Raw genomic sequence first — 26,755 nt, 5'->3', positions numbered from 1 at the left:
GCGCCCGGCCTTAACATTTTTCATCCCAGCAAAATACACATAACAAAACAGACACTAGTCACTGCAAAGAGTGGATAGTCACCCCGAGACAGACCTGTTGAGGTCTCTTCAGGGCTCACTGAGTGTGACAAGACAAATAAGGAGGGTTCTGTGAGTTAGACCTGCTGAACTGTCAGCAGTTCCTTCTGAGATCCACTCCACATACACAAACACACAAAGATGAAAAGGTCAGAAGGCCTTCTAAGAATTCAGAGTATCGCTTCCAAACTGTCCTCCTATTCTCCATCTGAGAAATCGCCCTGAAATCTTCCTGTGTGAGAAGTCTCTCAAGCCAAGACTCTTTCTGCTAGTTAGGGAGAGCCAACTGAGACCTCCCAAAAGCCATACCAAGACAGACACCCTCCTCTGTTCTACAGATCCAGTCAGAAGGAAGGAGGTGTTGGCAGAGCCTAGGACACTCACCAGCCCAGATACCCCAAAATGGAGCTACAGACAGATACCCTTTAACAGGGCTATGCTTATGGGATGTCTCCCATAATTTTTAAATCTCCAGATTTTTTGGCCTTAATATTTAAAGATATTTGCAATTTGTTAGTCATAATCCTAAAACTATAATTCTATCTACACATTTATGTAGAAGTAAATTGTCTTCTCACCAATATGCCTAGATGTGCTCTATGGAAAAGCATATTTTAAATACACATGCACATATGAATACACAAAAACATTATATGGAAAAGCATATTTTAAATACACACGCACATATGAATACAAAAAAACATACACATCTCAGCGGAACTGTGCATAGTCTCCATAATTTTAAGGAAATTGTACATAGTCTCCTAATTCATTGCTGCTGAAACTGTCAGTGACCCAGAATTTAAGATTCAATGAAAGCCCATTAAAACAGCTGCAGTTGTCTTTCAAAGAAAGATATATGTTAGTCAAATTTGGCCGTTAGAACCAATTTGGCTATTAATAAAACATTTAGATGATGAACCCTGGGCATTGTATTACTGGAATTTAAAATTTTTCTACAGGAATATTAGGAAAACATAAAGGCACCTAAAATACATTTACATATTGATCTTTGCTATTTATTACCCACAGATTCTCTCTGTTTTGTATTAGAATCAAATTGATTAGAAGCAATTTCCAGGTTTCTTAATTCATTAATTCATTCCTTCTGATTTCTAAGCTACTGTAATGAAAATAGATACCTGACTTTTGAAAATTCTAAGGAGGAAACTTTTTTTTTCACATCTGTTCTCAGTAACTCAGTCTCTAGCTTTCCTAATACAGAAAGGCATTATTATGACTATGTTACAGCTTTGTAGTTGCAATTCTGTTTTAGATTAATGCCGTGGTAAACAGTAGAAAACACTTCTATTTTTATAATAGAAATGTTAAAAGGTATTTTTTAACCTATTCTGTGAGCACTGACACCTTTTTTTGTTTCTTGATATGCATTCTCTGTAGTCTTCTCAAAGTACCTATGATTATTTTGATTTTTTGGTACTCTTATTTGGATCTGCTGCCTTAAATCATCAAAAGTTAAATAGAACGCAGTATTTGAGCATAGTGAATATTCAGTGGCCATCTTGTTTCCACAGCACACATCTTATTTAGACTGTTCCTGTTCACTGTTACTGGCATACACTTTTAACTCAAAGGCACTGACCAATTTAGCTCAAGTTTCAGTACACGTCCTTGAGCCTGCCCTGCTAAGATCATGGAAAGTTTGTTTTGTATTCATCGTAAGTCACTGATGTTCTTTATATGTCTTTTACTAAAATTACGGTAGTTTGGAATTTGAATCTCTTGTTGGACACCTCTGATTCAGTGGTGATTGATTTTAAATAATTTTCATTATATTTAAAATTTCTAAATGTTTGTAAACGTTTGGTTTCTCGTGCTTTAACACCTGAGTTAGAACATAGTGATAGAAGCATGACAATAAGCAATACTTGGAAAATGTATTTATGTAAATAAATATTTATTGCATTTTTATGTGTGGGTATATGTGTGTGTAGTAGCTTCCTTTGATTTTACTTTATATTGTATGTTTAACAGTCTCTATACATTTTCTGGAGAACAGAATGTCATTTTCAGTTGAGAGGACACGAACTCATTTCATTAAATATTATTGTAAAAGATAATTAACCTTGTTCTCCTGTTTTAAGATTTGGTAGTTATAGACGAAGATATTTAGGATCAAGATAATCCAGCAAGGTTGTGGATTTTTTAAAAACCTTGAAAATGTGATGTCTCTAATAATCGTGAGGTATGCCAATCATGTTAGAGTTTCATTGCCTCTACTTGGGTGGTTGACAAAGATTCTAAAGTGTCCAAAATATTTGTCTGGTCTTGTGGATAGAGACTATTTTGGCAAATGTTTGTTACTTTCTTTGTCTTGTGAGAGTAACAAAATATACCACTGGTTATCCTAGTATCAAACCACTAATGGCCCAGTCTTCATTTTATGAATTTAATGATTCAGCCACTTAAAGGAATGACCAGTTCATGGGGTTTGCAAGAGTTTATGATTGCAGGGAAGAGAGTAACATTGACCTTTCTTTCCTCTCCTTCCCCTCAGGATTACACTTACATAAGTATTATAATGGACAAGAGGGTAAACTTTGGGACCGGACTGCATGAGTTCAGATCCCAGCTCTACCACTTACTGCCTGGTTTACCTTAGGTTTACTTTGCCACTCTGATCCTTAGGTTCTTCTTCTGAAAAGTTCGACATCCTTCACTTTAAATATTTATCTCAATTACCTTTCTTTGATTATATGAGTCTTAAATTATCACATGTACCATGAAAATATGTGCAACTCTTATGTATCAATAAGAAAATTTAAAAAATAAAGGAATAAAGTATTTCATAGGGATATTTTTAATATGAAATGAGTTATTTGGTTCAGCACTTGGTACTTGTCACACTACTTATTTGATTATTTAATAATTTGGAAGAAATGCAGCATCTTTCTAAAAGAAAAAAAAAAAAAACTTGTAGTGGGATTTTCTTGACTTTTTTCTGCAATCCAGCAAGTATCTTGATACCACCAGTATTTGTGTCACTGGGACTGAGGTACTTTTCTCATCTTTCCAGTTTTTGAAGGGCCAACTCTGCAACCCCTAGTTAGACAGAAGCCCCAGACTTGATTATAAATTGGATCTTTTTTTCAACTGCAATTTTCTTGGTCCTTTAGAATTTTTGCAGCCAAACCAGATAGCCTTTCAAAAAGAACATGTTCATTGAATAGAGATATTCTGTAGAGTAACTCCCGTTTCTGGAATATGTCCACAGAAGAGATAAATCTGCTATAGCACAAGTGACGTGCACCACCTCAGACAGAACATAAACATAAGGGTTCTATCCCTGGGTGTGCACCCGCCTCCCCACACTGGAAGCTTGATTTCTGCTTGCTTGCTTCTCGGAACATCGCATGGAAGGGAGTCCAGGCCGAAAGAGGTTTGCACACCCTTTTAGCAGTACCTTATGCTCTAGAATTGTATGCAGTTAACATTGCACCAAGTCACCCGTGAAACTGAAAAAAAATTCTGGGCTTTCAGGAGTTAGCGCATGGCTAGGGCATCTTTTTTTTTTTTTTTTTTAAGTTCCCTGGAAGATTATTTTACCTCTGGCCTGTGAACTGACTTTTAGAACCACAGGTCTAAACTTTTTCTGACTCTGAGCTAAAAAGTAAGCATCCTGTGGTTTTGAGTTTTGCCACAGGCACACTGTTGATACTGAGTTGGAGCTGCTAAATGTGTTGCTTGACCCTGGGAAACTGAGGCTTTGAATGTCTTAACCCCAGGGAATAACTGATTTGAGAAACATGGGTTGTAGGCCAGGCCCATCAGGGATCTAATGGGACCCAAGGGAACCCTGATATTGTGTGGGATTGAGCAGGGAGGCTGATGCCCTTCTCCAGTCTACTATTTACTTATTAATTTGTTTGTTCAGCAGTCATTTAAATGATTACAGATCAAATGCATTTTGCTGGGCACAAGGGATCCAAAGACTATAGTGGAAAGAGTACAGGTTTTAGATTCTGCCAGATGTTGGTTTGAATCACTGCTGAGCTATGTGATTTTGTGCTATTTACTTAACTATCCGAAGCCTATTTCCTCATCGGCAAAATGGAAATAATGCTTGCTTTGCGAATTGCCATAAGGATGAGAAATAACACAAGGCACCTTACATAGTACTGTAGTTTACTTAGCATTTGTGTGCCAGGTATAATATGTGAAATTTTATACATATTCTCCTTCATTCTTTATAGAAATGCTGAAGCGGGCACCATTGCTACTACCAGTTTATAAATGAGGGAACTAAGGTTTAGAAAAAGTGTCTAGTCTAAGATTTCTAGTTTCTCAGTGGCATAACTCTGCTTTGAATCTGGGGCTGACTCCCCAAACTCATGTTCTTAACCTTGTATTCTAGATGCCTGCCAAGGCTAGTATCATGTTATATTCTGCTACTTCTCCAGGTTAGGCCTGGGAGTGATTCATCCAAGAGCTGTTCAGGCATCCATGGCTCTGTGGCAACTAAAGCATGTTGAATTCCTCTCTTGGGAATATGCCATTGGGACAAAAGAGGACTGAGGCTATTATAACAGGGAGGTAAGCCGAAAAGTCACAGGGCGTATCAGGGATAGAGTGTAGCCTACATAGACCATGTACAAAGCTGAAGTTGAGGCCAGAAGCCATGAGGGGACCCTGGGAAGGAAAGGAGAGTTCATTTTATAGTAGATGTCAAAGACCCTGTGGCTTTGGTTCCTGACCACTTTCAATGTTTAGATGTAACTCTTATAGCTTTGCTCCAACTCTGAGTTGACATGAGTCAAATATCTGTAGTTTGATGGAAAGTCTAATGAGGATGCTATGGTACATTAAATTGTAGCTATTTTTTAATTAAAATAATTAAAAAATAAAGATGGGATCTCCTTATGTTGTCCAGGCTGGTCTTGAACTCCTGGCCTCAAGTGATCCTCCCACCTTGGCCTTGCAAAGTGCTGGGATTATAGGCATGAGCCACTGCACCCAACCTATTTTTAAATATTTACAAACTAGTAGCCATGATACACAGCCAAACAAAATTGCAATCGAAGGTGGTAAATATGAGAATGAGGGCAGTTCAAAGTGCTACAGGGCAGGGAATGTATTTATGATCCTTGGTGGAGCATACATTCCCTCATGTTATCCTGTGTTGACTGTGTTCATGTAAAACCTGCCACTTAGCTGAGTTTTGACTTGGACCAATAACCTATGCCCTTTTCTTTAAGAGATAGGGTATTGCTTTGTCACCCAGGCTGGAGTACAGTGGCATGATCATAGCTCACTGCAGCCTCAAAATCCTGGGCTCAAGCAATCATCCTGCCTTAGGGTCCTGCGTAGCTAGGACTAGAGGTGTGCACCATACGCAGTCTCATTATCTTATATAGCCACCATGTATAAACCACTATTTTCTTTTCACTTGTGTGTTTTCAAGTTCCATAGAAATTGTGCTGAATCCAAATTAAACGAATGCTTGCCATATGATGACAGTTCTACATGTCATTTCTTGGGCTACTACTTTTTGTTTTTCATTTAGTTAATGGTTATTGATTTAAGACCAAGAGGAAGGTATTACATTTTCTTGTTCTAATGGAATTATCTTAAAAGGTACCTTCCCTTATAGTATGAAGTCAGCCATGGAGGAACTTAATTCTTTTCTGGTTATCCCATCCCTCCTAATCAAATGAAAACAGTTGAATCATTTTCTCTGCAAACCTGATGTTTTTTCTTATTTTAGGAGTGCCAAATGAGCCTGATATTTATCTGCATTTATTTTGAGTAAATTTAAGGCAGGCAGCTGTATAACATTCTGGCATCACAGTTTGAGTCCTTACTGATTCCCCCCACACCATTCAATTAAATGAAAATGCAAAAAAAGCACTTGCAGGGCCTGGTACAAAGTAGGAATGTTCATCATCTCACCTTACTTTAGGAAACTTGGTAGAATGCATCTTGCTAAAATGTAAGAAAAGGAATAAGCAATGAATCAATGCAGTATAAATTTATAGGAAATGTAAGTCACATATAAGTTGTTATTTATGCAGAATTTATCAGTTCATACAGAGTTTCATAGTTAGGATGAGGTCAACGACTTTTTTTGTGTAACTCTGTCAGGGTAATATTGTCTTCAGTGCTTCTCTGTCTTCCTTGCAGAATGACTCTATAACTTGAAAAATGACTCTCTATTCTTATCCAGTGACCTTTAGAGTTGGGAAAGTATATAAGAGAGTAGCATAACTAGGCTTGGAACACAGGCTTTTCCTTCTAATTAGCTGTAGGAGCATGGGTAGGTCACTCTAGATCTTCTGTGCTTCAGATGCTTCATATCTAAACCACCTTGCAGAGTGGACTACAGCAGGGCATAGCAAATACCTAGTATATTTGCTGTCTTTCCACCCTCAACAGTGCATCCAGCTCATTGTGGTGCTGGTAGGTCAACTTGTCAGGAATCACCACCAAACAATCAGCTTTCATCCTTGATGTCAAATCTATGTGATACTGTCAAATCTTTGTGACTTTCTGCATCGGAAGATAGTCAAGATCATTTGCAGTTTTACAGCCTCTGTTCTTATAAATAAGGAATCCAAGATAAGAACCTGTTATTTGCAGGTAGCTTAACTTTCCATTAAGAAAGTGAAAACTGGCAGGGCACGGTGGCTTACACCTGAAATCCCAGCACTCTGGGAGGCTGAGGCAGGTAGATCACAATGTCAAGAGATTGAGATCATCCTGGCCAACATGGTAAAACTCTGTCTCTACTAAAAATACAAAAAAAATTAGCTGGGCATGGTGGTGCACACTTGTAGTCCCAGTTATTCGGGAGGCTTAGGTAGGAACCAAGATCGCATCACTACACTCCAGCCTAGTGACAGAGCAAGACTCCATATCAATCAATCAGTCAATCAATCAATAAATTAAAGAAGGAAAGAGACAACCAGAATTTGTGAATAAATGCTTTTCCCCTAAATCACTATTTGAATAGCAGACTTAACATCTTAATTTTCTTCTCTCATTAGTGCAAATATCTTTTTAATAGGGGTGCAATTAAATTTTTTCCTTGTGCAGCTCTTTGGTCTTGTTACTTAATCTTTGTTCCACTAAAGCGATTACCTATGGTTAGAAAGAAAGATAAAGCCTCCAATAGATGTTCAAAAAGGTATTTAAGAAATTAGAGCCCCAAAGTTGCCCTGTACGTTAAAACAAAACAAAACAAAAAAACCCCCATCTCTTCACCAGTACTCTTACAGTAAAAGTGAATTATTGCCCCCTTGTGGTAAAATAGTGCATTTAGTTTTTCACACAAATAGTAAAGTCTTGTTTTATAGTTTCTACTACTCGGAAAACTTTATCGTTTACAATTAACCTAAAGTATTTATGAAAATAATTTCAGATAATTTTAAAACAATCTCATTTGTGCTCACCTATGTGAAACACCATAGAATCCTGTCTTTGAACTGTTTTATGTTTCTCTTTGAGGAACTAGAGGTTTGAGAGTTTACGTTAAATCAACTAGAGTGAGCAACATTATAAGAAACAAGCTCAAATCTTATTCAGATTACCTTCTTATAGTCCTTATGCTTCAAGAGAGCTGAAAGAGATTTTGGAATATTCTTACTGCCCCTTTAAAAGTCATGTCATATACTTGAACAGTGATTTTCTTCAGAGCTGTAAAATGAGGAATTTTTGAAATACCATGTGCAGGAAACCTTAGTGGTAATATAGCTCATTAATAAAGGTTCAGGTGATCTTCAAGGTTAGCTTTTCTTCAATTTCCATCATTTTGAACATGAAATAACATTTCAGAACCAAATGGGACTTCCTGTCAACAAAATGAGTAACAGATCTGACTCCTAATAAAATGTCTTCTTTAAGAAGAATTCAAGTCTTAAAGACAAAAGAAGCCATTTCATACTATTATGTTTAGGCCAAAAATATGGTACATTTTCACAGATGAAAGAATAGTAACAGTTAGGCTTCCCATTTAAATTGGCTTATTGAATTAGTTTTACAAATTAGTGTAAACCTATGCAGGTAGTAAGTATTCTGAATCCTGATATTCTGAATGATTGTCACATTTGTATGTTTAGATAAGTCATTTATTTTGGACAGTTGTCACCCTACCAATATTCTTGTAAGAAGAACAACTTTTATAAGTTATCTCTAGATAGTATGTAGATTTTTAAAGCATATGCTCTTTTATGAAGATTAAATGACTAAGTGACTCTTTGGAAAATGTTCTCTAAGTTATTACTTGACATTCAAGATGCCCAGTAAACTCTCCTTAGTAGGTGGCTTGTTATTATTTTTAATACTTTAACATTTATTGCTTTGTCTCTAGATTATTTTTCTTAAAGAAAATGATAGCAAACCATTATTGAAGGATTAGATATTGCCAGCCCTTTCAAAACACAGCTATCTGTGAAATCTTTTTAGTGAAAAGAAGAGGTGTATTTCTAGAGAACCAAATGGTTGTCACTGAAAATGCCTCTTAAGGAGCTTTGTGCTGTCAGTAAAGAGCCACAGTTGATTCATTTCCTTTACTCTTTCCACCTTACTCTCACTTCTGACTCCAGAGCTGATGTAAATAAGTAACCGTTATTTTATTTACGTTTTATATTACATAAATAAGTAAAATAATTAAAATAAGTAAAATATGCCCATTTTATATTATGTAAGTAAAACGTAAATTATTTAAAAATCAGCTCTATTAATCATTTCACATTATATACAGACATCACAATATCACATTATATACTATACAATTTTTATTTGTCAATTAAAATGTGTTATTCTGAACTATTATGGACAGTGGGGGCATTTTTACCTTAGGCTACATAGGACATAGTGTGGTAGATCCCAGTCTTGCTCTTCATATTTGCCTACTTGGACTGCTTTCTAGATGGAAAAAAGCTTCAAGAAGTAACCTCCATTCTTAATGTCTGAAGTGGTTAGGCCAATAATTTTTAAGCTTTTATATCTCAGATCTAATTACAAGTGATCACTCCACAAAAGAATCTGCTTACTATCATTTCCATCACAGTACAAATGCTTTTGTACTACGGGCTTTTTCTTATATCCATTTATGATAAGTTTTAGTGATATGCAACAGTAGTATTCCTGGATATAAAGTTAATTGCTATTACTTAAAATATAAAATACTTAAATTCATAGTTGCAAACACACTTTATTCCCTCAGTAATCATAAAAAGAGGTCATGAAAAAGTGTAGTCAGGACATTTAAGTATGTTACAATTTTTTCAGTATTAAAGATCCCTGTGCATAAATCTTTGTCCAAGTTTAGATTATGTTCTGAGGATAGAGTCCTAGATCTGAGTCAAAAGTTATAAATATTTTTTAATACGTTTGTATACATTGCCAGATGGCATTTCACAAAAGCTGTATCATTTTTATATTCTCAATGCCTCCTGTTGCCCATCTCCAGATATTCTTATAAGTGTTAGGTATTTTTACTTTTAAGGATCTTTGTAGTGGCATCTCATCTTATTTGGAAGTTTCAATTGTGAGATTTGATTATTTAAATATATTAGCTATTTTTATTTTTTTATGAATTGTGTTTAAGTCTTTTGTCTATTTTCATATGAACTTGAAAAAATATTTTAGAAACCAGTTGTTTTTCTAGACAGTTGCTAATCTTAAATAAATCTCTCTTGCTACTCATTCTTGGGCAAAATCAAGTTGCCCATATGGAAAAAATAAATGGTCCAATGCTATTCATCGTTTACAACTCAGTCCTTGTGACTCTAGATGTGAAGGTAAAACATTTCATGTTTTGCCTTCAGAGTGTTCTCTGAAATATGACAGTATCTGCCAGGTTGCTGGTTACACAGGTTTCTTGTCCCTAAGTTATAGTGGCTTTGAAGAATGACTAAATCTCTTTGAGGTGATTTCCAAGTCTCCATGATGAATTTCATAATGCAGTGAAGCTCAGGTTTCAAGTCAGAGCATCACAAACTTTTGTCCCAGTTGTGGCTACAACGGTAATTTCAGTTAATTACGTTTGTCATAAATGTGCCTTACCTTCCCTGGCTTGTGTGTTTATATATGTACATATATATGTGAATGTATTATGTATACACCTATATTTAGAGAGAAGCTTTTATCTCTTTTATATTCAAAGGTACTAAAGTTTTTCTTTAGTTTTCTTCCAATATATTTACACTCAAAGTCTTTCTTAAAACACTTAGCATTATGGAAACTCTAGACAGCCTCTGTGCCTTACTCTCAGGGATGTACAAGAAACATTGTTCCAGTGATGGAAAGATTCTTACCTAAACCTAGTGAGAGGAGAAAGCATTTGAAGACTTCCCTTGACTTTGACAGTTTATGGAAGAATGAAATCAGTGTCTGCCTGGCAGTGGAGTTGGCATTTGCACAGCTTCATGTAATTTGTGACTAGTCTATATATTGATTTAAAATAATGTATCCTATTTCTGATTCTAATAGCAGCAATTCACAGCTGGGTGGTAGCAGTATTTCTGTAAGGAATTGTTCATCTTTCTCTGCAGAAGAGTTGATAGGTTATGCTCTTGCACCATTTCCACATGTGAGCAAGTCAATGTCATTACATCAGTTAGAATGTGGCTTTGATAGTATCTTTCTAATTTTGTTCATTTTGAGGATAACCTTGCCTTGCCAGTGATATTTTACACATCTTCCTTTCATCCTAGAGACATAACTTTTTCACATAGTGTCTCATAACTTTCTAGTGAATGATAACTATAGTGTTTCCATTCTACAAACATAGAGACTAAGAGTCATGCGCATGCCTTGCCAGACAGACATCTCAGTTACAACACTATGCCTAGCTACCAGGTTTTCTTCTTCCCAGAAGTAGCCTTTCTCTAAACCACATTGCATTGCCTTACTTAAAAACGGTAATAACTGGGACCAGTCATCTTCTTGCATTTTCGTAACAGTTCTGAAAAGACCTGCCCTGATTTTAAAGAGATCCCCTTAGGTATGATGTGTCAAAGCCACTGCATTCTCAAGACAGTAGGGATAAAGATACGCAGACTTTGTCGTTAGAGTTGGATATGTTGGATGTTGACAATCTCCTAAAGCTCAAACCTTTTTATTTTTATTTTTTGATCCTGGGCAGTATCTATTCCAAGTCTTCTCTTGTGAACTAAAATGAAAGTTAAATTCATGACTTGAATTATGCCTTGCATGACTGGCATCATATGTGCCTTTAAATACTCCCTGTACAGCATACATGTGCTTGGGTGTGTGCAGCAGTTGAAGTCTAGAAGTCATTCTCCAAGTCTAATCCTTATCCACAGAGGTAAAGAAATTAAGCGGAAACAGATCAGCATGCTTGTATGTCTAATATAACTTATTTTCAAATACACAGGTAAAAATAGGGACATATTTTCTTTTAGCTTTAATCTCACTGGTTTCTTTTCTCATGTTTGAAAATCTTAGAACCTGAAAAAGGAATATGTATGAAAGATCCTTTCTGTATGTTATGCTGCATTTTAGTATTCTTTTATTACTTTGAGCTGGGCTTCAAGTCAGAACAACCTACTATGGACCACAAAATATTTTCAGTTAATTTAGCCCTGTCTGTGGTCAAATCCTGGCTAACCATCTTAATTCCTCTGTATTTTCAATATATCTTATGTGAGAAATGGGACTGGCCAAAAACAAAACCAACCAACCAACCAAACAATAGCACAGAGGTGTCATTCAAGAGAGACTTCTGAGGAAAATCTTTAGGGCTGTAATTAGGGCCCCCCAAACATTGCTTGTTGGAATTGTTACCACCTAGCTTATTGCCAACAGAATAATTGTACAAGAAAAAATCATTTTACATAAATAAGCTTTCAAAAGCATTGCTGAATTTTTGGCCAGGATACCAACTGCTTTATGCAAGTATTGAGTAACTTCCCTATTACACAATATCGTATTAGCCAGCAAACCCAAAACCATTTAATATTGACAGTTACTTCAGAATAATATATAGGGTAAATGACATAAAACTGGCCATCTTAAAATGAGCTTTTCCTGTTATTTTGCATGGATTTGCTGTTCGTGGAAATAGTACATATTTAACTTTTAACTACATAATTTACGTGAAGGACTGAAATTGTGAATGTGAAAAGCTTTCTTTAAATAACATATATTCAGTATATTTTTATTCTGGCAGAACACATTTTAAATATCTAGTGATGTAAGCTTTATTTTTCCATTCACTTAATTTCGATTTGCTTTTAAAATAAATCCCAGGCTTTATATCAATTAAGCTTAAACCAAATGAATTTAAAATGTAGTCAGCAATGATTTTTTAAACTAAGGATTTATTTAGAGAACATACAGAACTAAGAAACTTCTTCATAACACTTTATAATTGAAGCTTTTAAAATATGCTATTTTATATTAAGTATTTCATTTTCTACCCTCCTGTGTGTCTCATCATTAGATATAGTGTTACTAAATAGTTGTAACTTTACGTTGCTTTGATTAATGGTGGCTTAAACTAAGGTTTCATTGGGTAGGATTAACTACGTTTCAAGATGGCAAAATGCCATTATAACATTAATGCCAGAATTTAATGAGAAGCAGAAGTTAGCTTTAAGGACCTTTATAATTTAATATGGGGGCATGAACATGTTCTCATTCTTTTAATGCAGTGTCCTATTAAACATAAGTTATTCTTTTAAATCTTTTTTTTCTTGTGATAAAAAGTTTTGTTCAGCAAATGTTTATTGACCATTGACTAAGTGCCAGTCACTGTACTAAGGTCTTGAAGAGTTAAGCCTGTTTTCCATCCTTACAACAGATCCTTTCTGATCAGAAAGAACAGAAATAAGAAACGTCAACCTTATTTAGAAATCTTATGGCCTGCCTTAACCTCGTATGACTCTGGTTTCCTAATGCATGTATCTCCATAGACTCTGGTCTGTTTCCTTTTCATTTTTGACATCAGCCTCCTTCTCCATTGCCTAGATTGAAAAATTGGCCAGCTATATGCCTGGAATGAAAGGGTCTGGGATATGCAATGTTACAGGTATGGGAAGAATGAAGAGCACAAAACTGAATGTCCTATTCCCTGTTCGTAGTACTGATTACTGTGGTGCCAAGTAACTACACCATACAGGGAAAGAAAAGTTTGTAGAAGTATGAAATAAAATTGGAAGTAGGGCAAGTAAGAGAGAAGAACAACCAACAGGCTTCTGTCTTGTTCATTGAGACAGAAGTCTCCCTGTACTGAAGGTGTGTGGGGTGACTTACTTTCTGCAAAAGGCAGGAGACCTTTCAAGTCCTTTTCTGCTCTAAAAAAATCCTATGATTTCTGTGTGTTTAGAACTCAAAGAGGGTGGTAGACCTAGGACAGATGTCTCATGTTCTTTTATTCTTTTTTCTCAAAATCTTATGTATACATACTTAGAAATGTTGAGACCTTATAAAGTAAAACTACAAAACTATAACCACAGATGGAGGAAGTAAACTTTAGCAGAGGCAAAGAAAAACACAGCATCCAAAAAATTCCTGTTGGAGGAAAACCTCACCTAAGGCAAAGAAGAGAAATAGGATAACTTGGTATGATTGTCCGGTAGACACATATCACCAGTTCATCGGAAAAAAATAAGCTTTCTTCTTGCTCTCCATTAATAACAACAACTTGTTCAGGGGATTTGGATAAGAAGCCATAAGGTACATAATGAATGATGTCCTCATGAATTTTTATAGAATAAAGGATTGTACATATATCATTTTATACATTGGTATTTGGAACACTGTGGAAATAATGTTAAAAGCAAGACTCCTTTTTCCCCATGGGGAAGGGAGAGAGGAGTTTGAAACTTCTGGTATGTTTGCTATAGATAGATGCTTATTTTCTTTTGACCCACTGACATGTGGAGCAGTAGAAAGATGTAAATATGTGTAGTAAAGGGTAGCATTGTTAAAGCTAGGAGGGAATAAATGGAATTTTTGTGGCAGGATGATATTTGAAAGACTGATCAGGCTGCTGGGAGGTGTTTCAATATGCCAGTTCCCTGTAACAGGAAGATCAGTCTCTGTTTTAGACAATTTAGTAAATTATTATTATTCTGTCAAAATTAATGTGAACAATTTTCTCTTTGAGGCTGCTTTTTCCATAGGTGATGTTTTCCAGATGGGCTTTGTGCAGCACTCCCAATGTGTTTGTGTTTTCTTTCCTAGAGAAAGAGCCATTTCTGACATCTCTTCATTTCTCTTTCCTCCGTTGTAGGGAGGAGAACACCAAAGGTGAAGGAGAAGAGGAACAAGAAGAAGAAAAAGAAGCTGATAGAAAGAGCCCAGGAGCAACACAGCGTCTTCCTAGCTACAGACAGAGCTAACCAATAAAACAAGAGACACACCTACTAGATTTTTTTGGGTTTTTGTTTTTGCAAAAGTGCACAAAGCTACTCTCCACTCCTGCACTCTGGTGTGCAGCCTTTGTGCTGCTCTGCCCAGTATCTGTTCCCAGTAACATGGTGAAAGGAAGCACCAGCGTGGCCCCTGTGTTATTTATGCTTTGATTTGAATCTGGAGACTGTGAAGGCAGGAGGAAGTGCATAGCCCATGACTTGGCTCAGTGTGTGCTGAGAATCCGTCCCTGGCGCCACGGACAGGCAAGAGGTGTGAAGCTTCAGGCCACCACTGGAGGACGGACTTGTGCCTATTTATGTGAAAGAGATGCTTGGCAGGCAATGCGCTATTCACTTGTGACCTTTATTTCTCACGTTGTGCATTTTCAAGGATACGTTTATGTGGATATCTGCTTAGTGTTACCATGTGGTATTCTCAGCATCTGTTAACTTCATACTGTTGTGCAATGAAACTGCTTTTAGCTGAGGATACGCTCTGGAAATTCCTGCTTAGTTTCACAGCAGCCCTAACATGTATATATTCTGCAGGGGCTACATAACAAGCTCTTACTTACTGTATATTTATGCTTTCTTGTGTGTAACAAGTCATACCTGATTAATATGATGTCACTTTGTTTCTAGTGGTTCCTAACTCATTGCCTGGTAATTACTTTTCTAATTTGGGGAATTGACAAATGTTTTGTTGCCTCGTGAAACTTTTTTCCCTCTCATTGTGGGTGTATTTCTCATTGTAAGGGTAGGATAAACTAGTTTTTGTTTATAGATCAAATGACTAGCGTCAAAGAATTTGTATATTGGATAGACCTTCCCCATTCTACATGTCACACATGTAGATGAAGCAGCAGGTGGCATCTGGCAATCAGAAGCCCAAACTCCCTTTTGAGTCTAAGATGTGATGACTTTGATGAAACACAACTGAAAACATGAGGGACTCCATGTAGTCACTTGTAGTTCTTGTTATGGAGTTTTACAGGCCAGCTACAGAATTTTCCAAACATTATTTGACTGACTTTAATTTTTTTTTTTTTTTTTAAATTTAAAGCAATCCCTGACTTTCAATGACAGGGCATCTATCAATGTTCTTGGGTCACTGAAGAACTTACTACCATGAGACTGTGCATAGAATTTTAGGAGAAAAGATGAATTTCTATGACTGCTGGTCAGATTGTAACAGGTCTCTATTGAGCCAGAATGTTTCAGATCTGTGATGGAGAGGAACACTATGGAGACTTCCTCGGTGACTTTAGAGCAGCTGTTTCAACACATCATTGTCCACTTGGAGGAACCGGTTTTTAGAAGGTTGGGAATTGGCTTTTTCAAAAAGCATCATTATTTCCTGGCTGATCCAGGAGAAAATTAGAGAAAAATAATGGTTGCGGATTTCTGAGGAAACAAAGCAAGGTAAAACCATTTTTTTTTTTAACCTTGCTTTGGCAAAACTACCTCTGCAGCATTTTTGTTTAACTTTGGATTCAAAAGCATCTTACCAATAATGATAAATGTCATATACATCATTAATATTGCTATAATAAGCCATATATGAATGTTGCATACAACTTTAGAGTTTGCATTTAATCCTGAAGTGATCACCTCCTTTCATGTCTATTTACACTATTTTCCCATACTAAGTGGGGAGGGGGCTCCTTATATAGTACTTCATTATTAGTAAGTCAATACCTGTTGTTTCTGGGATGTTCTTTTTGTGCATTAAAAACTTCAAAATTATTTTTTGTGGAGATTTTGTTTTTACTTTAGAGATAAATTTAGGAATAACTTAGGACTTTGTTCTACTCTCAAAATAGCAGCGCTTTAAAAAAGATCTTTCCTGAGATGCAAGGCTGGTTCAACATGTATGAATCTATAAATGTAATCCATCACATAAACAGAGCCAAAGACAAAAACCACATAATTATCTCAATAGATGTAGAGAAGGCCTTCAACAAAATTCAACAGCCCTTTATTCTAAAAACTCTCAATAAGTATCACTGGAACATATAAGAGCTATTTATGACAAACTCACAGCCAATATCATACTGAATGCGAAAAACTGGAAGCATTCCCTTTGAAAACTGGCACAAGAGAAGGATGCCCTCTCTCACCACTTCTATTCAACATAGTATTGGAAGTTCTGGCCAGGGCAGTCAGGCACGAAAAAGGAAGGGTATTCAATTGGGAAAAGAGGAAGTAAAATTTTCTCTATTTGCAGATGACATGATTGTATATTTAGAAGACCCCATCATCTCAGCCCAAAATCTCCTTAAGCTGATAAGCAACTTTAGCAAAGTTTCATGATACAAAATCAATGTGCAAAAATCACAAGCATTCCTATACATCAATAACAAACAGCCAAATCATGAGTGAACTCCCATTCACAATTGCTACAAAGGGAATAAAATACCTAGGAATACAATTAACAAAGGATGTGAAGAACCTCTTCAAGGAAAACTACAAAGCACTGCTCAAGGAAGTAAGAGAGGACACAAACAGATGGAAAAACATTCCATCATTCCATGTTCATGGTTAGGAAGAATCAATATTGTGAAAATGGCTATACTGCCCAAAGTAATTTATGGATTCAATGCTATCTCCATCAAGCAACAAATGACTTTCTTTACAGAATTGGGAAAAAACACCTTAAACTTCATATGGAATTGAAAAAGAGCCTGCATAGCCAAGACAATCCNAAAAAAAAAAAAAAAAAAAAAAAAAAAAAAAGCTGGAGGCATCATGCTACCTGACTTCAAACTATGCTACAAGGATATAGTAATGAAAACAGCATAGTACTCGTACCAAAACAGAGATATAGACCAATGGAACAGAGGCCTCAGAAATAATGCCACCCATTTACAACCATATGATCTTTGACAAACCTGGTAAAAACAAGCAATGGGGAAAGGATCCCCTATTTAATAAATTGTGCTAGGAAAACTGGCTAGCCATATGCAGGAAGATGAAACTGGATCCCTTCCTTATACCTTATACAAAAATTAACTTCAGATGGATTAAATATTTAAACATAAGACCTAACACCATAAAAACCCTAGAAGAAAACACAGGCAATATCATTCAGGACATAGGCATGGGCAAAGGCTTCATGACTAAAACACCAAAAGCAGTGGCAACAAAAGCCAAAATAGACAAATGAGATCTAATTAAACTTAAGAGCTTCTGCACAGCAAAAGAAACTATCATTAGAATTAACTGGCAACCAACAGAATGGGAAAAAATTTTTGCAATCTACCCAACTGACAAAGGGGTAATATCCAGAATCTACAAAGAACTTAAAAAAAAAAAAAAAAACACTCCATCAAAAAGTGGGTGAAGGATATGAACAGACACTTTTCAAAAGAAGGCATTTATACAGCCAACACACATATGAAAAAATCATCATCACTGGTCATTAGAGAAATGCAAATCAAAACCACATTGAGATACCATCTCATACCAGTTAGAATGGCAGTCATTAAAAAATCAGGAGACAACAGATGCTGGAGAGGATGGGGAGATAAAGGAACACTTTTACACTGTTGGCAGGCGTGTAAATTAGTTCAACCATTGTGGAAGACAGTGTGGTGATTTCTCAAGGATCTAGTAATAGAAATACCATTTGACCCAGCAACCCCATTACTGGGTATATACCCAAAGGATTATAAATCATTCTAGTATAAAGTCACATGCACATGTATGTTCATTGCGGCACTGTTTACAATAGCAAAGACTTGGAACCAATGCAAATGTCCATCAATCATAGAGTGGATAAAGAAAATGTGGCACATATACACCATGAAATACTATGCAGCCATAAAAAATGATGAGTCATGTCCTTTTTGGGGACATGGATGAAGTTAGAAACCATCATTCTTCACAAACTGGCACAAGAACAGAAAACCAAACACCACATGTTCTCACTCATAAGAGGGTGTTGAACAATGAGAACACATGGACACAGGGAGGTGAACATCAAATGCTGGGGCCTGTTAGGGAGCAGGGGAGCTAAGGGAGGGGATAGCAGGGGGTGGCAGGATTGGGGAGGGATAACATTAGGAGAAATACCTAATGTAGGTGACGGGGGGGATGGATGCAGCAAACCACCATGGCAGGTGTATACCTATATGATAAACCTGTATGTTCTGCATATGTACCCCAGAATTTAAAGTATAATTAAAAAAAACAAAAGACAAATCTTTAAAAACCTATGTTGGTAACTACATCTAGAATACAAACTAGTTTATCTACAAACTATATAACTATAAATATAGCGTAGCAGTTAATAGTGGGGATTTTAGAGTCCAAGTTCCTGAGTTCTAATCCAGACTGAGAGTGGCCTGTGAAAATTACTTAATCTCTGTACTCTATTTCCTTATCTGTGAAGTAGGGATTACATTATCATCTTCCTGTAGAGGCTGTGTTTTAAGGAGTAAATGAAAATATACAGGGTTGTACTTTAAGGATACAGTTAGGTAAAATGTGTAAAGTATGGTCAGTACAGCATTCTATATATAGTTCGTCACCTATTACATCTTTCATTGGATATTTAGATTCTTTTAAAAATATTGATTTCTCCTTATTAACAAAATAGAACATTTATGAAAAGTATCAGTACCCTTCAATCTATTGTTTGGTGCCAGGGCATTATTTGCTAAAACATTTACATCTGCCTCATTTCTGAGTCTCCCTGTTATAAGCAACATACGCAGATACACACAAAACGGAATTCATTCCTGTATCAATAAAAGGGCAGTCAAGGAAATAAACTAGTCAGGTTATTTCAAACAGGGAATTTAACACCAAGAATTGTTTATACAGGTGACAAAGGAGACACGAAGCCAAAATATGTTGGCAAGATGACCCAGAGATAAGCAACAGCAGGAGGCACTATTTTACCCCTAATGCAAGAGGGATAACATGAAGAGGTGGAGTTTCCAGAATCCAAGAGTGCCCAGCTAAGAATCCTTATAATGATAGCTGAGGCTAGAACTAAAACCACATAAGGTGCTGGAACCGAGGACATAAATCTTGTTTGGTAGGAGCTGAAATATTGGAGATGATCGGGTCACTGTGAGAAACGTTGCTTAAGGCAAATTCACAGAGGAAGCAATATCCTGGCTTCTCCCTATTGCCCATCCTCTAGTCTTCCACCAGTGCTGGCCATTGCCCAAAGCTGCCCAGAAGCCAGTGGGCAAGGGAGTCTGGGTAACATAGTTTTCCATGATGCAGAAGAGCCTGAGGGAAGGACAGAAGGTAGATCTAAGAGCAAACACATGATCTGAATAATCACTGATACCTGCCTCCAACTGTTCCCCTTCCTGCTTTCTTTATTAGACAGTTAATTCTTTACCTACTTGATTAAAGGCTGCTGTATTTATCATTTACTTCCTTTGTTCCCTGCACCTAGTCAGTTACTAATATCTAAGGAGTTTACCTTGGAAATATCTCCTGATTTTCTCCCTAACTCTTTACTTTCTTTGCTCGAGGCCTGGTCCTCTTTGTCTCTTTTCTGGACTGTTCCACTCTTCCTAAACATCATTCTTGCCCCCAGCTTCACTCACTCCAATTGTCCCTTTGTATTTCTACCACTTATTTTTCAATTAACAACTTTTTCTGCTTTCTTTTAAAAAAAAATACTTTCCCATTCCCTATAGAGTAAAATTTTACAATTCTTCACATAGAACACAGTATCCTTTTAATGTCATCTTCACTCATGTATCTTACAGAGATCAACAAAAGACTGAATGAGGTGAGATGACTGGTGGAAAATCTTGAAGGTTTCCTTGATGGTAAACTTCGACATGCTCACCTTATTACTTGATACCCCTTGAATCACAAAGACAGAAATAGAAGGGCAGACATGGCCTTAAAAGTAGATTATATTAGCATGTGTGGTTTCTGATAAAGTAGATGATAAACACTAAATCTTTATATCTCTAATTCTTGTTTTAATTATTGTTAAAACAAAATAGATATTTTAGGCCCAACCCGAAAGTGAAATAATAAAAATTCAAAAAGCAGTTTTTCTACATATAGTCTCTCTAGGTTCATTGATGTAGGAAGCACCACTACCTTCTAGCATACACTGACCCTTGACTGAGAGATTGAGGAACCTGAAAAATGTGTGTGATAAGTAAAGATTTGGTAGATTTCCATATTCATCTCTGATGAATCATTACAGCAAACTGCCATGTGCCATCTCCTCCTGCTCTAGCAGACATTGTTACTCACTCACTCTCTACCTCTGAGCAAGACACATGGATTCAGAAACCTTCCAAACAAAGGTGTTCCAAGAAAACACTACCAATAGGTTGGAATGGACAGGGGAGTTATAACTTTTTGCTTTCCAGGTTCAACTTAACGTCCTAGAGAGTGACAGGTGTCTTCGTCCAGAAACACACTTTGGAACACTTCATGACATACATTTCAAACCTTTCTGCTAATATCTTTACAGGCAGAGAAGAACAAGTTTATAACTCTGAAATTATAACCTGAAGCAGCCTCATTTTAATCCTGATTTTAAAATAATTCATGCACATTTTGCATTCTACTCAATAAAATGGCTATTTGTCAATACAGAATTATTCCCCTATCCTTTAACATTCCCTCCAAAAACCTTGGAGCAAAATCACATTTCAGGAAGATGTTCCATGTTTATTCAGTCCTGGGTTTTACATACTCCTTGGCAAGTAGTTCCTCGTCCCCAGAAAAATGCATATCTTCATTTAAGAAGCTGAACAGTAGTTCTTTGGTTGTGTTTGCAAATGGTTTTGCCAACTAACTCCTCCAGTTTATGACCTCAGCTTCTGCAGTGCATGCTCCCCAGGTGCATGTTCAACTTTGATTCTTTTCTACTGGCTTCCTTTCTCCTCCTCTATAGTTTAGTCATGATTCAGCCACAAGCTGCCTTCTCTACATCTGTTTTTGAGAAAAGCCATCAGCAATCATTTTCTGTAAAGGGTGGGAGAGTAAATATTTTAGGCTTTGTGGACCTCACTAGCTCAGTGGCAGCTACTCGGCTGTTACAGCAGAAAAGCAGCCATATTCATTATGTACATGAATGGGCATGATTATGCTACAATACAACTTTATATAAACTTAAATGTGAATTTCATAGTTCTCACGTCATAATATATTCTTTCAACTCTTAGCAACCACTCAAAAAGTATAAAATTGTTAGCTAGCCAGCCATGCAAAAATAGGTGGCCAGTCTGGATTTGACCCACAGACTGGATTTGTTGACCCTGAGTGTACAAGATAACTTGGGGTTCATGAAATGTCTTTGCAAACTGTGAGAGCCTGTCTCTAATTCTGTCTCAACTACGTATATTCTGCTTCTGGTAGGAGCCCAATAACTGTGTTGAATGCAGATGCAATTTTAACTACCCTGTGTATGAAAATAAATTCCAACTTTATAATGCCATTTTAAAAGCCTCTAGTTCTTATTTGGATTCTTCTTGACCATAAAATATTATATTTATTTTGGGCCCAAACCTTAAGTAAAATGTTAAATATTTAAAAAGTGAAATTTTCTTTTCTGCATAAGTCCTCCTTTCTAACTTCTTCATTGATGTAAGTAGTACCACTGCCTTTTAGTGTACCCTGCCCCCTGCATTCCAAATAGAGAATAGCTTCTATCTCTTTATTATCAAGACCACCCCATCCTTTCTGTAGTATGTGTCAGTGGTGCAGTCTTCTCTTGCTCTTGTAGCCCAATTTACATGAATTAAGGCTATGGACTCATTCACAGCAAGAAAATTCTTTTTAAAAAGTATTTGAATGCCCTTTCTGGTTTCCTTAATTCCTTACCCATTTTTCCCATTATCTTATTATCTTTTCATTATTAGAGTCTGGCTCCCATTTTATGACTAGCCTATGAAAACCGAGTATGCACTGAATGCCTTTTAAGAGTAAAACCTTGTAGACAATGGTAACAGTACCATCACTCTCTGACTTGTTCATTTCATCTGCTAGGCAATTTTTAGGTCAATGTCTTGTGTCATCTTGAGCTCTTGTACTACAGAGACAGTAGAATAGGTGATGTGATAATGCAGGAGGCACCGAGGAAGGCATCTCTGGGGAGGTGTTATTTTGCATGAAGCCTAAAGAATTAATGTATAAAAATCCAAGAACAATCCAGACACTGGAAACAACCTGTGTGAAGGTCCCAAAGTGCAAACAGGGTCAGCAAGACCAAAGTGTAGGCAAAAAGGAAGAGTTGCTAGAGTACAGTCCGGAGGAGAATGGGACCAACATGAAATCAGGAGTAACCAAAAGCAAGGTCATGAAGGGCCAGGAAAGCTGTAGTGCAAACTTGGACTTGATCTAAGGGCTTAGAGATGTATGGGAGAATTTTAAGCAGGGAAGCAATGTGTTGATTTCTGTGCTGTGTTTACTCTGGCTGCTGTGTGGAAAGTAGATTTTCAGAGTGAAGGCAGAAAGACAAGTTAGCAGGTTATTGTAATAATCAGATGAGAATTAGTGTGACATGAGCTGGTAGATGGTGGTAAAGAAGGAGAGAAGTGGCTAGGTGCAGTGGCTCACGCCTGCAATCCCAGCACTTTGGGAGGCAGAGGCAGGTGGATCACGAGGTCAGGAGTTTGAGACTAGCCTGATCAACATGGTGAAACCTCGTCTCTACTAAAAATACAAAAATTAGCCAGGCATAGTGGCACATGCCTGAAATCCCTGCTACGCAGGAGACTGAGGCAGGAGAATTGCTTAAATCTGGGAGGCAGAGGTTTTAGTGAGCCGAGATTGTGCCACTGCACTCCAGTCTGGGCAAGAGATCAAGACTCCATCTTACACACAAAGAAAGAAGGAGAGAAGTAGTTGGATTCAGGACACAGTTTGTCAGAAGAGCCCATGAGACTTGCTGATGAGTTAGATGTGGGGGTAAAGAAAGACAAGGACTCAAAGACATTTCCTAGGTTTCTTGTCCTGAGCAACAGGTATACAGGGAACACAGGGAAGACAGGATAATAAATAAATCTATGTGGAGGTATCAAGAAGGCAGCTGGATGTAAATCTGGAGTTGAGGGAAAAGATCAGGGCTACAGATATAACTTTGGGATATAGCAGTGTGTAGATAGCACTTAGAACCATGGAAGTTTATGGAATGGCCTAGAGAGAGAATATTCAAGGGGGAGAGTAAAGACTTAGGGACACTCAAATCTTAGACATCAGCCAGTAGATAAGGCACCAGTAAAGAAACTGAAAAAGTGTCTAGAGAGGAAAATCAGGAGTCAGGAGTCACTAAGAGCAACCAAGAGCTGGGATTCAAGGCTTACATCATTGCCTTCTCCTTTGTTTTACAATAAAAATATCAGAAGAAATGAAAGACAATTAGAAAAAAATTGTAATGGCTTCAGGTTTTGGTCTTAACAATAGTTTATAATCTCCTTGAAAATGGTTTTCAGGTAGAAAGAACATGAAATAAGTCAATGTTCAAAAACTTTAGAAATGACTGTTTGTATAAATGTGTTAATGATACTTAATTTCAGGTTGCCATATCGCCTACCAATTTCATCTACCTTTATGATGAAATAATTATCTAATGACCCTACAAATTTTTTCTTTCAGATTTAATAAAATACATCGAGTGAACAACAACACAAGCATTCTGTGAATTACAGTTCCTTGGGTTTGTAATTTTCAACACAAGGACTTTTAAAAAACTTGTAATTACTGAGGTACTTTGGTAGCCGCTCTCTGATGTGATGGCGTACATGTTTGAACAGTTAGGTATCGTACACACACACAGTCACGGTATTTAATTGGAAAGCAAGATCATAGTAATGTATCTTTCTCAGTGTTTACTGTTTAAGAAAAATAAAGCTTTAAGTACTTACATTTCATTTTTACATTTAAATTACAATTTTTAATATTAATTTTAATTTTAATTTTAATAAACATGTCTCTAATCTTTCCCCCCATCACACATGCTTTTTCCCCATCACACATGCTTCATTTGAGTTTCCTCTCTCCTATGTATACTATTTGGAAAAACTACACATGGCAGAGACTTCTTGTACTTATTTACATCCACTTCTCTCCTCTCTGACCATGGAGCAGCATCTTATTTCTCAATCCTTTTGCAATTAGATAGGTCCTTGTGACTGATTTTAACCAATGAGATTTGTTACGTCAGGGCTGGGGCACTTAAGAGCAGGGACATATTCTAGATGATTTCTTTCCTCCTTTGGCTATGACCACAAAGACAGAACCACAGGGTGAAAGCAGCTTGGATCTCTAAGTTACTGTATGTAAAGATATTGCCTGGAATGGTTGCCCAAGCCAAATAGGACTCTGAGCCAAAAAAGAAAAAAAAAAAAAGAAACATTATTTTAAGCCACTGAAATTCTGGAGTAATAAGTTACCTTTGTAACTAATAACCCAATACAGGGCTTGGCATTCTCTGTATTACAGGCTTTCAGTTTGCTTTTTCTTGAGATCAAGAAACTATATGACTTAGTAATTGAAATCTGATCAATAGATACAGAAAAGCAGAAGAGTCAAAGGATATTTCACCAGAAAAAAATCAATGTATATAAAAGAATTTGAACAATGACATTTATTTTTAATGAAGTATCTAATTTTGATGAAAGATATGGACAAATATTCTGATAATGGTGACATAATAATCTGTTGTCAAATGTCTTTAAAGATTTATATATCATTAGATGACCAAGGGAACATGATCTCTAAGTTTTTTCATGTGCCTATTCTATGCAACAGGTGTAGGCAACCTACGAAATTGTATTAGTGACAGCTTATATTATTCTGTTAATGAGGCTTAGCTTTGTATTCTCTCATATCACTGACCACCCTCCTTACAAAACATAGCCTCATCCAAATTCCATCTGTCATCAACTGATTTGTCTTCCTCACCCTCCAAAACCCATTGTTGAAGCTCTAGCTCCCAGTGCAATTGTATTTGCACAAGTATCTCCTTCTGCCTTTCTCTTCTCCCTTCTCTAGGACCTTTAAGGAAATAATTAAGGCTAATTAGATCATAAGGATGGGGTCCTTTTTCAATAAGACTGGTGTTCTCATGAGAACAGGAAGAGACATCACGAGCATGGATGCACAGAGAAACGGCTTTGTGAGGACACAGTGAGAAGATGGTCATCCACAAATCAAGGAGAAAAGCCTCAGGAGAATCTAAACCTGCTGACAACTTCACCTTGCAGCATTCAGAATTATGAGAAATAAATTTCTGTTGTTTACACCATCCAGTCTGTGGTCTTCTGTTATGGAAGCCTTAGCAAACTAATGTTTTAACTGTGGTCTTCTGTTATGGAAGCCTTAGCAAACGAACTAACATCTTTCACCAAGTTCCCCAGAACCATCACCTCCTTCATATATCCTTACTGCCCTGACTTATCATCACTGATATCTTCCTCGGAATTTCTACAGTGAATATAATTTGACATCTAGTAAAACTTTTAAATAAAATGTTTTAACTTTCATATTTAATAATTGAATAATTCTTATCTCACCTGTAAACCCCCTGAAGTGAGAGCTGTATGCTTTGTGTTCCATATTTTTATTCTTCAAAATTGCAAATATTATAGCAATTGAGTAAAGGTTCAGTTATTGGTTAATTGAAAGCATGTTAATGGTTCAATATTTTCTTCCTGTTTTTTAAAACATTTATTTTATTTTATTTCATTTGGAGTTGAAGTTTTGCTATTGTTGTCCAGGCTGAAGTGTAGTGGCACAATCTTGCTCACTGCAACTTCTGCCTCCCAGGTCCAAGCAGTTCTCCTGCCTTGGCTTCCCAAGTAGCTGGGATTACAGGTGTGTGCCACCACACCTGGCTAATTTGTGTATTATTAGTAGAGATAGGGTTTCACCATGTTGGCCGTTCTGGTCTTGAACTCCTGACCTGAGGTAATTCACCCACCTCAGCCTCCCAAAGTGCTGGGATTATAGGCATGAGCCACCATGCCCCAGCCTGATTTCTTTTTTTAAACCTGTAACACCTGCTATTCCTGGGCTGTCTATCATGCAAGTACTAATAGGCCCAACTCTGCTTAGCTTCTGAGAGCAGATGAAATCAGGCATGTTCAGAGTGGTATGGCTGTAGACCTTTCTTATTTTTATTATTTCTAAAATCTGAATCAGCCCAGAATCCAAAGAAGAAAGGAAGAAAGGTTTTTTTCAGAGTCAGGGGAGATAATATATATGTTTTTTATAAGATTTTTTAGTTATAAATAGAAATAGAAATAGAAAGGAACTACAAATAGAAAGGAACAACCAGTATCAGCCTTTCTAAAAAATACCAAAAAATAAGGAACATCAACATAATTAAGAAAATGCAT

General features: G+C 36.7%; 1 protein-coding gene and 1 long non-coding RNA gene across 8 annotated transcripts in view; one reads left to right on the top strand and one right to left on the bottom strand.

Annotated features, from left to right (window-relative positions):
* RSPO2 (R-spondin 2) overlaps positions 1-16,166 on the top strand; it is a 172,960-nt gene extending 156,794 nt beyond the window's left edge. For all 7 annotated transcript variants that reach the window (XM_037738710.1, XM_017529003.2, XM_017529002.2 and 4 more), the window contains one exon: positions 14,300-16,166. In XM_037738710.1, the coding sequence (XP_037594638.1) occupies positions 14,300-14,415 (116 nt within the window). In that variant the 3' untranslated portion in view covers positions 14,416-16,166. The remainder of the gene's footprint in view (positions 1-14,299) is intronic.
* Positions 5,951-26,755, bottom strand: part of LOC108304691 — a 116,296-nt gene continuing 95,491 nt past the window's right edge. Inside the window, exon 3 of the long non-coding RNA XR_001825363.2 lies at positions 5,951-6,021. This is a non-coding gene — a long non-coding RNA (uncharacterized LOC108304691). The remainder of the gene's footprint in view (positions 6,022-26,755) is intronic.

This window comes from Cebus imitator, unplaced genomic scaffold, assembly GCF_001604975.1.
Source record: "Cebus imitator isolate Cc_AM_T3 unplaced genomic scaffold, Cebus_imitator-1.0 Scaffold56, whole genome shotgun sequence".
Taxonomy (NCBI): domain Eukaryota; kingdom Metazoa; phylum Chordata; class Mammalia; order Primates; family Cebidae; genus Cebus; species Cebus imitator.
This window is presented reverse-complemented; position numbering and strand designations above follow the sequence as displayed.